The sequence below is a fragment of the Amia ocellicauda genome, chromosome 3 (assembly GCF_036373705.1).
Source record: "Amia ocellicauda isolate fAmiCal2 chromosome 3, fAmiCal2.hap1, whole genome shotgun sequence".
Lineage (NCBI taxonomy): Eukaryota > Metazoa > Chordata > Actinopteri > Amiiformes > Amiidae > Amia > Amia ocellicauda.
The window spans coordinates 40896443-40911928 of NC_089852.1; the positions used below are offsets into that span (position 1 = coordinate 40896443).

Here is a 15486-nt window from a genome sequence, read left to right on the forward strand (position 1 = left end):
AAAAGGTAAATGGGTCTGTTACACAGGGCAACGTAATGGTTTTATTAATCGTCTGTGGGTATTGCTATTCAAGCAGGGGAGGGAAATGATGGGGGTGGGGGGCCGTCTGTAACTTCATGGGATCCCATTTGGCATCCAGGCACCAGGAGGCAAGAGAAAATCTACCCTCTAGCCCTTTGATACACATGCAGGCCTTTCATCCACTATAAAGGGTATAATTACTTTGAAGGTTTTTGTCAGCAAATAATTTCAACGAGGACCAGTTATTCCAGCAGTCTAGTTAATAAAGTACAATGGGAAAAAGCTGCTGCATTCTGGCTGTCACGTCTGTGAGACACTCCTATCGGAACAAAGACGTGAAAATCACAGGGCTTAAATGGGTAAATGTAAATCGGAGGATTATATTGTAATAAAGATCTAGAGCAATTATTGCAATTACTCAAAAGGCACTAAATCTACTGCAACAGGCCAGTACATCTCCAAAAGCGCAAAACAAGAACCACCTCAGTGCTGTAACCTGCTGAACTCGAGACAAAAGCCTGCACTTCCCAAAAATGTATGCAGACTTCAAATAAACGTCTCCTGCAGGCATTACATTTCTACTGTTGCGCTGCTCAACAGAATTGACAGTAGACACCTGATACACCTTCTAAAGCTTGCAACTCCTAAATAAACCTTTGTTATTATTTCAAGCACAAATTTAAGGCAACCCAACAACTCAAAGGAATTTTCTGAATTAATACACTGGCGTCTTACGAAAAAAAGTGTACACAGTTTTTGTCCATCCATTTAATTACTGAACAAGATAAGTTTTTAAGTATTATTTGCTATGAGTTTTTTTATATATAAAAATATACACATATACATATATATATATATATATATATATATATATATATATACATATATATATATATACATATATATATATATATATATATATATATATATATATATATATATATATATATATATATATATATACACATATATATATATATATATATATATATATATATACATACATACATACATACATACACTCACCTACAGGATTATTAGGAACACCATACTAATACGGTGTTTCACCCCCTTTCGCCTTCAGAACTGCCTTAATTCTACGTGGCATTGATTCAACAAGGTGCTGAAAGCATTCTTTAGAAATGTTGGCCCATATTGATAGGATAGCATCTTGCAGTTGATGGAGATTTGTGGGATGCACATCCAGGGCACGAAGCTCCAGTTCCACCACATCCCAAAGATGCTCTATTGGGTTGAGATCTGGTGACTGTGGGGGCCAGTTTAGTACAGTGAACTCATTGTCATGTTCAAGAAACCAATTTGAAATGATTTGACCTTTGTGACATGGTGCATTATCCTGCTGGAAGTAGCCATCAGAGGATGGGTACATGGTGGTCATAAAGGGATGGACATGGTCAGAAACAATGCTCAGGTAGGCCATGGCATTTAAACGATGCCCAATTGGAACTAAGGGGCCTAAAGTGTGCCAAGAAAACATCCCCCACACCATTACACCACCACCACCAGCCTGCACAGTGGTAACAAGGCATGATGGATCCATGTTCTCATTCTGTTTACGCCAAATTCTGACTCTACCATCTGAATGTCTCAACAGAAATCGAGACTCATCAGACCAGGCAACATTTTTCCAGTCTTCAACTGTCCAATTTTGGTGAGCTTGTGCAAATTGTAGCCCCTTTTTCCTATTTGTAGTGGAGATGAGTGGTACCCGGTGGGGTCTTCTGCTGTTGTAGCCCATCCGCCTCAAGGTTGTATGTGTTGTGGCTTCACAAATGCTTTGCTGCATACCTCGGTTGTAACGAGTGGTTATTTCAGTCAAAGTTGCTCTTCTATCAGCTTGAATCAGGCCCATTCTCCTCTGACCTCTAGCATCAACAAGGCATTTTCGCCCACAGGACTGCCACATACTGGATGTTTTTCCCTTTACACACCATTCTTTGTAAACCCTAGAAATGGTTGTGCGTGAAAATCCCAGTAACTGAGCAGATTGTGAAATACTCAGACTGGCCCGTCTGGCACTAACAACCATGCCACGCTCAAAATTGTTTAAATCACCTTTCTTTCCCATTCAGACATTCAGTTTGGAGTTCAGGAGATTGTCTTGACCAGGACCACACCCCTAAATGCATTGAAGCAACTGCCATGTGATTGGTTGGTTAGATAATTGCATTAATGAGAAATTGAACAGGTGTTCCTAATAATCCTTTAGGTGAGTATAATTTTAATGGTAGGTGTATTTTAACAGTGAGAGACAGAATAACAACAAAATCCAGAAAAACGCATTTCAAAAAAGTTATACATTGATTTGCATGTTAATAAGGGAAATAAGTATTTGACCCCTTCAACTTAGTACTTGGTGGCAAAACCCTTGTTGGCAATCACAGAGGTCAGACGTTTCTTGTAGTTGGCCACCAGGTTTGCACACATCTCAGGAGGGATTTTGTCCCACTCCTCTTTGCAGATCCTCTCCAAGTCATTAAGGTTTCGAGGCTGATGTTTGGCAACTCGAACCTTCAGCTCCCTCCACAGATTTTCTATGGGATTATGGTCTGGAGACTGGCTAGGCCACTCCAGGACCTTAATGTGCTTCTTCTTGAGCCACTCCTTTGTTGCCTTGGCTGTGTGTTTTGGGTCATTGTCATGCTGGAATACCCATTCACGACCCATTTTCAATGCCCTGGCTGAGGGAAGGAGGTTCTCACGCAAGATTTGACGGTACATGGCCCCGTCCATCATCCCTTTGATGCGGTGCAGTTGTCCTGTCCCCTTAGCAGAAAAACACCCCCAAAGCATAATGTTTCCACCTCCATGTTTGACGGTGGGGATGGTATTCTTGGGGTCATTCCTCCTCCTCCAAACACGGCGAGTTGAGTTGATGCCAAAGAGCTCGATTTTGGTCTCATCTGACCACAACACTGTCACCCAGTTCTCCTCTGAATCATCCAGATTAACAAGATCCTCCCATGTAGTTCTGGGCTGATTCCTCACCGTTCTCATGATCATTGAAACTCCACGAGGTGAGAACTTGCATGGAGCCCCAGACCGAGGGAGACTGACAGTTATTTTGTGTTTCTTCCATTTGCGAATAATCGCACCAGCTGTTGTCACCTTCTGACCAAGCTGCTTGGCGATGGTCTTGTAGCCCATTCCAGCCTTGTGTAGGTCTACAATCTTGTCCCTGACATCCTTGGACAGCTCTTTGGTCTTGGCCATGGTGGAGAGTTTGGAATCTGATTGATTGATTGCTTCTGTGGACAGGTGTCTTTTATACAGGTAACGAGCTGAGATTAGGAGCGCTCCCTTTAAGAGAGTGCTCCTAATCTCAGCTCGTTACCTGTATAAAAGACACCTGGGAGCCAGAAATCTTGCAGATTGATAGGGGATCAAATACTTATTTCCCTCATTAACATGCAAATCAATTTATAACTTTTTTGAAATGTGTTTTTCTGGATTTTTTTGTTGTTATTCTGTCTCTCACTGATAAAATACACCTACCATTAAAATTATAGACTGATCATTTCTTTGTCAGTGGGCAAACGTACCAAATCAGCAGGGGATCAAATACTTTTTTCCCCTCACTGTATACACATATACATATACACACACATATACATATATACACACACACACACAGAACCCTTTTAAGTAAAAAAAGACTTCCGAGTAACACAATTGTCCAAATCACAAGACCAGTCTTCCGATTTGATGGATGCTGTGGATAGTTTTAACATGAAGAGCCAAGAACAAACAGCTATGAGTCCGTGTATTAATTTGCTTCCTGCCCTGCTGAGATCTCCAGGGCAGGACTGGATCACACTGGAGGAGACCTCTGTATGAAGCTGTACTGTACATGGACTCAAAGGCCTAATAATACAGCCATTGTTTCATCTTTAATGTCCACCACATGTTCAGTCCAATAGATTTAAATAACCTTAAATTTTACTTTACGTGCTAAATAGCCATCAGCGATCTTCTCCCGTTTTTCGAGAAGCTTTACAAATGGTGTTTCAAAAGGTTTGGAGTCTTTTGTTGATGTTTTTTTGTGGCGTAGGATGTTTTATTTGTACGATACAGCTTTTGAAAACAGATAGCAGCCCCCGACAGAGTGACTGTGTTTGACGGCTCACTGAAAGATACATGTCGTACACAGAGGGAATTTCATGACAAAATAAATTAAAATTAGTTATTCCTATACTTTATAATATAGAAAGTCTTCATCACCGTAATGTGTGCACTGGAAATGTCAAACCACTTTACTTCAAGTAGTTTTTACACAAGGCTGTACAAAACAATACCACAGCCTAACACACTACACCTGCAAAAACCTCTGCATTCGATCAACTAAATAAGAGCAAAATGTAGGAGGGTTGGCCTCAAAGAGATGGAAGTATTCTATTGCACTCAAAGCTTTTAAAACAGTATTCTTCTAATGTTAGTCATTTCACCTTTAAAAAAAAACAAAAGGTTATATCCTGCTTTGAAAAAATAAAATAAAACTGTTGAAAGCCACCTTTTATCAGATACTGTGTGTGCATACAGAAGTAGAGTAGTTGCCTTTAACAAGCCTCAGCATTAATGCATTGTTCCTTTGTTGTATTTTTGTCTTGCTCATAAGAATGAGGTCTGGGCAGGGAACAATTACATAGAATGCAAAGAGCCATCGCCAAAAGCTAAACACTGCCGTCTGCAGAGGCCTATCCTGTCCTCACCTGCACCCCCACGCCCCCCCACCATCACTGCCACACACAGCAGCCTGCCTTTGTCTGCTTCAAACCATCTCTTTATCCCTCATCTGCAGCAGCAGCATCAAAGTAAAAGCTAAACTACAAAGGGGGTGCACTTTTATTAGATTTTTCCCCAACATTTAGGAGGTGATTGGGGGTTGTAAATTATGGATGAATATCTTCTTGGTGGTTTGAAAATAAGATTAAAAGACTATCACGTCCACCTCACTGCTTGCAGTACATAATTTCACCACACTGCTCTCAATTGAAATTATAAGTCTGATTACACGAGAGAAGAAAAAAAAAATCTATCAACCAAATTTTTCATACTTTGCTGGAAACGGAAAGAGAAATACTTTGTTTTATTAATAAGAGTACATGTTAAACACACATACCTTTATGTTTTGGAATGGTACTGCCAGTGCTGATGTACAGACACAAATATAGTTCTTGTTGTTGTTTTTAAGCACCTGTGTACCCAAACAGAAACACATCAGTACCAGGTGCTGTTTTGCAAGGCTTTGCTCAAACACAAGCCACACAGACTGAAAGAATAACCCTCCCCCACTCATCACCGTCCACCCCCCCCAGACAGTCAAAAAACACACAAAAACTCACTCCCCTGAGCCAATCTCAATCTGCATTCATTGTGGTCATCATGTCTATTCGTCTCCTTGTCTTGAGCTTCCTTTAAGTCCGCTGTTAACGTCAATACTAATTGATGGTAATGCATTTAAGGCACTTGAGTAAAAAAAAAGAAAATGTGCACAACCTTGCCAACCTTTAGAATAATTATCAAATGGCATTAAGTGACAGTCTGCACAATCAGCTTACTGCACTGAAATGGAAAATTTCCGTCCGTTTTTTACAACAACAAAAAAAATGTATATACATACATAGATATTGATAGCTTATATTTTCAAAAACTTGGCTTTCAAATACATATCTTCAGTTTTTAATCTCTCGCTCTCTGGGACATTAGTTCATCAGATAAGATCGAGCTCCTCGAAGGTGCCCAGTCTGAATATGGTTGCCACTCTAGAATACAGTTAATTCTCACATATTACAGCCGTCAGCAAATGTTATTAACTGCCCAGATCTGTTCTCTGCTGATGAGAAACCTCAAGAGAGTTTAGTGTAGAAAGGATGTTACACAAAGATTGAAAGTAGTCAAACGAGTCACCAGTTTGATTATTCTACACTTTTAATCCAACACAGCCTTTAAAGGAGTGTAATTATGCAAACTTTTCAAGGTCTTATTTGTCTAATTAGGCTTAGGTTTGATTAATTAAGACCACGACTAAAGCCGTTGTGGCTCCAGCTGCTATGCATGGAAGAGTTCAATTCCAGATGTGAAATATTTCTACTTTATTTAGTAGTAAACAAAAGTCAAAAACGATAAGATTAAGTCCAAATTCACAAACCCCTTTCAGTGATTCAACTAACCTGGAAGAGTTTCCCCATAGGTAGTGAATGTATTGTTCATACATTTACATTTCAAAAACAGTATGAAAGTGAAAATACAGTATGTACAATTAAAGTTTTAGTTAACTACTGTAATCATTTTGCTACGCAAATTAAAGTTCAGATTTGCTATAAAAATGATAAAGAAAGTCCATCCCTGCACAGTATCACAGTTTATAATAAAGAATCTAATTATTATGTACTTGTTGGGCTAATTAGGATAAACCAGTATGAAATGAAGGCTTGGATGTTTAAGAAATAATAATGATAAATAAAATTACAATACTGGTTTTAAGACTGGTTTTAATTAGTGATACATACATCACGTTACAGTTACATTTTAGTTTACTACTTAGCTTATTTTAGATGAATTGAGTAATTTAACTTTTGCACAAAAAAACTATGGTATGGGGACAAAATTTGGTCAACATTTTGGTCTGGTCTAGAGTGCAGGTACAAGTCCCCAGTTCACTTCGACTTGCGCTAAGGTTAGGGTTGTTTTCTACTGTGATGGGTGTAAATTTGCAAGGGCGGATGTTCAAATACTGGCGGTCTATGGTGAGGTTATTCGGGCTTAAAATGTGGTAAGGAACATATTGATGTATAGTGTTAAGTCTCCTAATTTTGTATCGCATGGCAGTATTACAGCTCAGGATAAAGATACTGTGCAATTAGTAATTAGTTTTCTTAATTGATTCAATTTGCCAGAAGATGAAAATCACCACTTAAACCACTTGTACACAATTTTGAAGTAATAGCAATTCTCCAAATCTGTAAAATGTATGATGCATCTAAATAAATTAAGTTCCATTCCTGATTACCAAATGCTGGAAAAAAATGAAAGATTTTTGTCTGTAATAGTGAGGAAACTCATACAAATTCACGTAGACCATATTTAGCCATATCATATGATCTTGCACTGCGACAGCAAGTCTAAAACCAGTATGGGAATGACAAATGAACAGGAAAGCAGTAAACGACATAGAACATATTTATCATAATGTTCTAGAAGTGAAATCTTGTGCTTCCCGAATACATGTCTGAAACGGCTAAAAAGCAAAAACAAAAACAAAAAAACAATAATTGAGAGGATCAAAATATATCTTGTATCATATTTTAAAGCCAAAGCATATCACTCCCTTACTTCTAGTTACTAAAAATATGTTTTTCATGGTTTGTGATTTTACAGTCATGACAAGCAAAACCCTTCCACAGGAATACAGTAAAATAAAAATATAAACACCATTAAAATGTCATCATGTGGCTCATGCTTCTAATTCAAGCCCTGTGAATAAACAGAGTGCATGACTGCGATCCAAGTATATTTATAAAGAGAATCAAGAAACAACATACGATGGGGAGAATTCACCAAACTTAAACGTGTATGCATTCCTATCAATCTTTTTTTAATTAGATATTTACAGTAAACGACTGTAGATCCTACTTTCAAGGCCTAAGGGGTTGAGAGCGAAATAAAAGGGTTCTTTAAAAGAGTCTTTGAAAATACATTTTTAAACCAATACGTGTTGAAGTCTCTTAGTTGCTTTAACAATATTTAAATCAGAGATCCAGATAGTTCCACAAAGGAGTTCAGACAACCCCTGAGGACGAGGCCACTAGGTGGAATTAGCCAAGAAACTGCTGCAAAGGTGGTGTGTACAGTCAAGGAGAATCTTGCAGTGATGAATGCTGGGAAAGCCGGACACTAATGCTTGGTTATGCGGAAGTCAGGCGTAAGACTGGGGTGGTGGGGGGTGGTCTTCCTCCCAAACTTAAATTTATAACTCCATTAAGGGTGCTCTACATTTTTGACCCAAGCGCTCAAGAAAAGTTGGTTATTTTAGCTCCCCCTCCTCAATGACTCAAACTATAGTAGGTCTACTCATGCAAATGCAAACATTTCTATTTCCTCCACACTTTATAATGCAGGACAGTGTTTTCCAACCCTCATACGGGAATGCCCTGGTCTCTTCCGATTTCTGTTCCAACTGAGCACTCCACTATTTAATTAAATCCTTACCTGAACTATCCCCAATTGTTAACTGGACCTTTTTAATTACTGGCCATGTTTAAGTAATTATGGTTTAATTAAGATTCCAATTAAAATATTTAGAGCCATGCTGGAATTAAACACTACAGGTACAGGGGTACCAGGGATTAAAACAATCGACTTCAAATGTACTTCAGAAACTACTCATGGAGAATGTTACAAAAAAATAAATGGGATTTCAAGCAAGTCTGTACTGTATCAAGTAAACATGATGTGCAAGCAGCTCTTTATGTTCTGTTCTTAAACTCTTCAGTCCATTGAGCGACATGCCTTGCACACCGCTGAGCCTCTCGTCCTTCACTAAATGACAAATTCAGTTTGGGTCTTTTGCAGCTCCATCTGCCCTTCAGGGTGTAGATGGTTCCGTGCGATTTAAAACAGGGCGCCCTGCCAGACTCTGCAGACTGTCCGTGCTTTTGTCCACAGCACCATGGCTCACTGACACAACAGCAAGGCAAGATAAGCAGTAAAGAAAAGGCATGAAGTACAGAAGACAATCTGCTGTCCCACACCACCCCGATGCCCGGGCACAAACAGCCACGGCAGTTTTCCTGCATTCTAAACAATCCAGACTTAGAGGGACAATTTTGTCACTGTTGTCAGAATATGGAATATTTCTTTTTTGAAAAAATGTTCACATTCTTTCCTATAAGTGACATTTCTTTTAAATATTTTCTTGCTGGAATGCAAGACAAAAGAAAATTGAAACTAGCTCCAGAAAAGAAGGACTGCATCTGGAGCCTATTACAGATCTCCAAAGGGGACACAGCACATTTAAATGAGGGCTATTATCTTAATCAACTCCATATACTGTACCAAAACCCCCAGCCCTCCAAGGGTCAGGACCTGTGTGTTGGAGAAGAGAAAACTTCTTAGAGTCTGGAGTCAGATCTTTTATGGCTTCATCCTGGTGCAGCAAGGGTTAAGATTTCAAAGTGAACGTCAGAGTTAAGAGTCCAGGTGACCCTTTAAAATTAGGGCCGATTCTAAAAATAGATTGGGAGACAATAAATAAATAAGTCATCCACTGAATTCCAGTAAACTATGGCTCCATAAACAAAATGAGAAAAATACAGACAGGGCCAGATTGCTTTTACTTCACCTACAAACTGAAGTCAGTAATGGCTTTAGAATAAGCAGGATGCAAATGTTTGGGGAAAGGCAGTTTCGTTTTATATGCGAAAAGCCATCACAGATTAGAATCACTGAATAACACAAGAAAGGTCCAAAGTCTGGTAATTAGACTCTCTCCCACTCCAAGGGTGACAGATCTGCAACTATGTTATAAAGGTTAATCTGGGGAATATAGTAACAGTTGTGTCAATACTTCACCACTCTCCAAAGCAAAACAAAAACAACTTGACAAATCTTTTGCTAATTCCTCAGCTTAATACAAGCCTCTTCAGAAAAACAGAGATGTAACTCGTATGTCGTCAACAGCAAGAAAATTATCTGAGTGGCAGGGTTTCTACTACTGCACAAAACAGCCCGTTGAGCACAATGTAGAACAAATGGTACAAAACCGATTAGACATGCTGAGAAATGCCAATGGATTACATGGCCGCAAACACAAATGAGAAGAAAAACAACACACTCATGTAGGTTAATTCACTACTTTAGCTTTATCTCAGTTCCTCATGTAAACCTGACACAACACTATAACTTTTATACAACTTGAAACCTTATCTACATACTGCACCATACTGTGCCCATGGCATCAGCCTTAATTTATATAACTCTGTGCTCTGATTACGTGTCCTATTTGTGCTTGTTTTGTTTCGTACTACCATTTTCCCCAACTCACTACAACCAGAGCCCACTACATCCTCAGAAAATCTCTTCCATTAGGCAAATCTTTCCAACAACAATGCTGGGGAAACCAATGGAGCCTGACAATTAATAAATCAATCAGCCTGCCATGAGACACGCACTCCTTCACAGTGATGACTGTCCATTGGCCACCATCAGACCAAATTCACAAAATCTTTGGCACTCAGGAAATCCTGGTTACTTTCATTGAAAAGCTACAGTAGGGTGTAAAGACTGCTTACATGTATGCATTTTTAAGTGCAATTACTTTTGTATTTACATTAGGTCAACAGTGAAAGTTATGATGTACGGTGTTTGCAGAACAAACAAAGAAACGGAGGGAAACCACAAGTCAACTCGGAACCGTAAAAACACAACATGATAATTTCCTACCTGTCTTGTGACTGTTCCTCATACATCCTCTCCTTGCCCTCCTTAAAGAGACGAATAGCCCTTTTCGATTTCTTCATCAGACTGTCAATGTAGATCTTAAAATACTCATTCTCACTCAATTGTGTCAGTCTCTGACACTCCTCATATTTACAGAGTATTAGCCGCAAGTGTTGATACGTGTCAGGTAAGATATCCAAGATGTATGGGGGGCTGTTCTTCAGCTGCAGTCTGGGGTTCTGGCACAGTCTTACCTGTGGACACATTACAATAGTGGACATGGTTACAAGGTTGGAATATTTTGGTGGTCTCGAGATGCACTAATGCAAGAAAACAACGATGAATGATGATGCAACACTTCATATTCCAGCCTTCCACCAATAAGCAAGTCATTTCACTTCTATTTTAAAGGAGACTGCTGCAATTACTTTATCATATTCTCTGTGCCAAGTAGTACATTAAAAGTTAAACATCAGTCATGAGTGCCAGCGGACAGAGCCTAATTGTTATGGAGGACAACAACAGGCTGCAGCTACTATGTTTTATAAGCATCTGAATTGAAAATGTATTTTATTTCATTTATTTTATTGACCAAACACTGGGGGGGACACACAATTATTTGTTAGCAATAATAGCTTTAATGATATGCTCACAATCATGTAGTGCAACATGACACATAAACATGAACACAATTCATAAATTGGAAGATTAGATACAAAAAAAAAAAAAGTTACGCTAAAAAAAAAAAAAAAAAAAAAAAAAACTACGAAGAGATGCTACTACAGTCCCGCACTTAAATGATTAATAATAGCCGTCATCAAATTAAACCACTGGGAATCAAAACTATGCTACAGACGCAAGTCTGAGCAGTGAAGAAGTTCAAGCAAGTAACTATGTCTTTTCACAATAAATAACCTCGCCTATACAGTCACGTCGGGCTGTTTTTCTGGTTTCCCTTTGTTGACGTTTCTTATTATTTTTTTGGTTGACGTGCTAATCAATTTCTTTGCCTTTAATGTCGGTGCTATGAAGTCATGTCAGGGTTCTAGGTAGCCTATTTCGGAAAAATAGCATAACCCCTGAGCAGCAGAGGGTTTCTTTTAAATTATGCTTATGTTTTCCCCTACAGATTGTGCGTCAACAGAAAACATGAAAAATAAAAAATAAACATGACAAAGTTGTTCCATTGCTTACGCGGAAACCTGAATTCAGCTTATAAACTAGAGATGGAAAACCAACTTGCGTCATGAAAAATACATGTTTTTAACTAAATTGCAGACATGGACTGAGGCACGCCGGTTTAAAGCAGATACGTTTAACCATACAAGCATACAGTATCTGTACACTTAGCTTTGCTTGACCATTTGTATCAATTTATGGGAGACTAACAAGTCACCGGAATGCATCCCTTACCACTTTGTCCATAAGTTTCCAGGTCTTCTCCACCGTCCTGCGATCGGCGGCAGCTTGCTTCGGGGGACCAACTGCATCCTGGATGGCATCAATGATTCCCAGAATCCGGCCTTTTCGACCACCGGGGTTTCTTCCACTGAGTGCAGTTGCCATTTTCGATACACTTTAAAGAGTACAAAGAAGCCCTCTGAGCTGGGTTGTTGGCTATATAATCCGAAAGTCTAGAGCTAATTCTGTCAACAGACGTGCGAAAATGACGTCACGGGTTAACGTGGAAAGTGACGTAGCGATTCTGGTTAGTATGTAACTACGCAAGATTGCATTCTCAATCACACAGATCACGTCTTACGGGGGATCAACACAGAAAGTTTACACCACAAGCGAAAGTCAGCACAACTAGCAATGCAGTCAGCTGGCAAGCCAAAGCCATATCCCAATAGGCATGTAAAAATACAAACCCAGACAAAACTTCTGCAGTTCAATATCAAAAAATAATAATAATCAAATACATCTGTAAGCAATTCTTTCCATTAGCATTACCATTATCAAAAGGCCCTGGGACAAATCGTGTGGCCGTGTTAATCAATTACTCCTGTGTAGCCTCGGTGGCTGGCTGGCGAGAAGCTACTTTTGTTACCATACATACATCAGGAAAAACACAACTGTTTCCTTAAGACAGCTGAACTTCAATAGAAAACAGGCTCTGGCTTCTGTAAAGTGTTTTTTCTTTCATTTTATTTTAATCCCGGATTTAATATAAGGCGAAACCTGGTTAATTTAGACTTACTGCGGCAAAAACCAGACGGCAACCCAAGCAGGAGTGAATGTCAATGGAGGGTCTCGCAGCTGTAACTAGGTGTTCCCCCTAACAGAATCAAAAAATTAAAAAAGAGCCAAAAAGCGGTAAAAACAACACAGGAAACTGGGGGGGCTTTCGCTCAGTCAACAGCTGCGAAACATGGTCCAGTTTGTCTCTGATTATTTTTTTCCCCTCAGTCGCGTAAGTCACTGTGTTGACGGTGAGGCGCCACAAATCAGGAGCCTTTTAAATCCTTTGGCAACTGAGCAACAGCTACGGTCCCACTCACCGTCTACCCAGGAGGCGGAGTCTCGCCGGGGCGGGGCGCTCGGCCACACAGCCTATCAAATTCCGTATTGGAAAACAGGAAGCTGTGACAACTTTGATAGACAGCAATTATCGCCAATAGAAATGGAGTCTGGGGAACAGTTTAGTTTTTTTGTTCCCTTCGCAAGTTTAACAGCAAATGATGCTGCCAGGAATGGCTGTGGAGGTTGTCCTCCAGCACTGATAAGCGAGGCAGTATTTCTGAACTGGTGCACACATAATAAGAATTGTTTCTGTGTTTAAACTTGTGGAAATCAGTCGCAACAGGTTTCACGGTAGGAAGTGTGATATTTATTGTGTGTTATTCCCTTACTGAAAGTGTATTTCAATTTGAATAAACACAACTTTCTCAAAATAAGCACTTGGCTGTGTCAGTGTCACAATCTACACGACAAAAGTAATGTAATACATCTCTGCAATGAACATCATAAATAAGAACTCAACTTTAAATAATCTCAATAAATATTTTCTGCATGTGAGTAATTTGTGCATAATATATTGTTGAATATGTATTATTCAATGATCAGTGATAATTTGTAGGGCAGTATTTAGCATGCTATACTGTATTGTTTCATGTTTTACCATGATATTACCATGATTGTACCATGTTTTCTCATTTTCATCATTATTGTACATTTTTTACCATGATTTGCACTATTGGTTTTACCATAATTCCCCATGTTTACCATATATTACCACGTGATTACCATGCTACACCACACTACACCTTACTGTATTTTTACCACAGTAAAGTGTCACAGCCTCACATTTGGCCATTGATCCAGGAAAACAATTACTGTTTTACTGATGTGAGATTGTAATGAAATAAGAAGACCATCCCTGTGGCAATAGCGGCTGCTGAGACACAGCTGTCAAGAAATGATTATACTCCGCTTATCTGGAGTCTATCATTGGCTAGTCCCATATCTCAGACCATGTTATTCCTAAGTTTAAGTCCATCTAATCAGGAGCGACACTTCTGTCACAACATCTCCCAAGTGTGAAGGCTAAATAAATTAAAATGAAACTTCTTCCTGATTAAAGCTGCCTTGTGTGTCATGGCCTTAAAAGCTATCCCACCTACAATTAAACAGGCTTCACAGCTGCATTTTAGAAACCATAAGGTTGCCAGTCTTTCAAGTTAGAAAAGAAAGCTGACCTTAACGAGATCGCTTCAATCCTGCTATGTGTAAGTGTCTATGTGAATGTGTGTGTTTCAGCTTGAGGGGGTCATTAAGAACTGAAATGTGTGAGAAAGTCGATGTCACTGCAAGATTATGCTGATGTTGGAAAAATGGCGCAGTTAGCATCCTGAAAACAAAGGCGTGAAACTTCAAACATGTTCAGTTTCTGCTACTGTACGAAGGATCTCTGCTCAGATCCAAAATAGGCCAGCTGGGAATTTTAATACAACTCTTTTTCAAAGACTTCACTGTTCAAGTTAGATTCTTCACAAAATGAAAAACCTATATAATCCATTTTATAGACAGAATACCATGCTTGCATCCAGTTTCACACCAAAGAATGGGTAGTATTTATTGTCCCTTCATTTCTGCTCTTCCCCTGTAGTTCAATGTAAATAACCTTGTAAGTTTTCAAAATAATGTTGCTATGCATTCTGCTAGCTGTGCAGTTCTAAAGCAGCAGTATTTTACTATTTCTTGAAACATGCATCTATCCATATTCAATAACCACTTCATCCAGAGACAGAGCCTAAACTGGCACAAGGGAAGGGCACAGGGCACAAGGCAGGGTTACCCTTGAAGGGACACCAGTCCATATCAAGTCAACACTAACACACTCACATGACTACAGGGCAATATGGAGTAGCCAATTTACCTAAGCAGCATGTTTTGGGGGATTTAAGATGAAACTGGAGAAAATCTGGGTCACAGGGTGAACATGCAAACTCCACACAGACGGACACCTAAGGCTGTAATATAATCTGGGTCCCAGGAGCACTAAGGCACCAGGTCTAAACATTTCACCTAAAAGGAAACTTATTACTTCTACATTTCTATACAATGAATCCAGCATCTTTGTATTTTTATCTGCAATTATGATAATCTTCTAGGCAGTATGAAACAAATTGTAGACTGCAATCACCTGTTCTTTTTTCTCAGTATAATTATATGTGCAGCTCTGAGGTTACCTGTGATTAGAATAAGGAGTCCTGGCTTTTACAAACATATGCCCCAATTCAATGGAAAGGAATAATTCTTGATTGATAGTATGATATAACAATGACTCATCTAACATTTGCCTGTAAGTACAAGACATAAAAATAAACATAGTTAATTCCTCAATAATGATTATCTTAAATGATCACTCTAGTAGATTTGATTGTAAGCAGCATTAGATTTCCATGTGACATGTATTTACATTTTTATTGTCCTCCCATAAAATAAGGCCCACCCCTTCCCTCTCTCTCTCTCCTCCCAAAACCACTCAACCGAGATATCTGAAAT

General features: G+C 39.1%; 1 protein-coding gene across 3 annotated transcripts in view; it reads right to left on the minus strand.

The window, feature by feature from the left end:
• cblb (Cbl proto-oncogene B, E3 ubiquitin protein ligase) overlaps positions 1–12944 on the minus strand; it is a 78114-nt gene extending 65170 nt beyond the window's left edge. For all 3 annotated transcript variants that reach the window (XM_066699471.1, XM_066699470.1, XM_066699469.1), the window contains exons 1-3: positions 12680–12944; positions 11893–12055; positions 10483–10733 (exon numbers count right to left, since the gene is read on the minus strand). In XM_066699471.1, the coding sequence (XP_066555568.1) occupies positions 10483–10733; positions 11893–12045 (404 nt within the window). In that variant the 5' untranslated portion in view covers positions 12046–12055; positions 12680–12944. The remainder of the gene's footprint in view (positions 1–10482; positions 10734–11892; positions 12056–12679) is intronic.
• Between the last annotated feature and the right edge of the window lie 2542 nt (positions 12945–15486).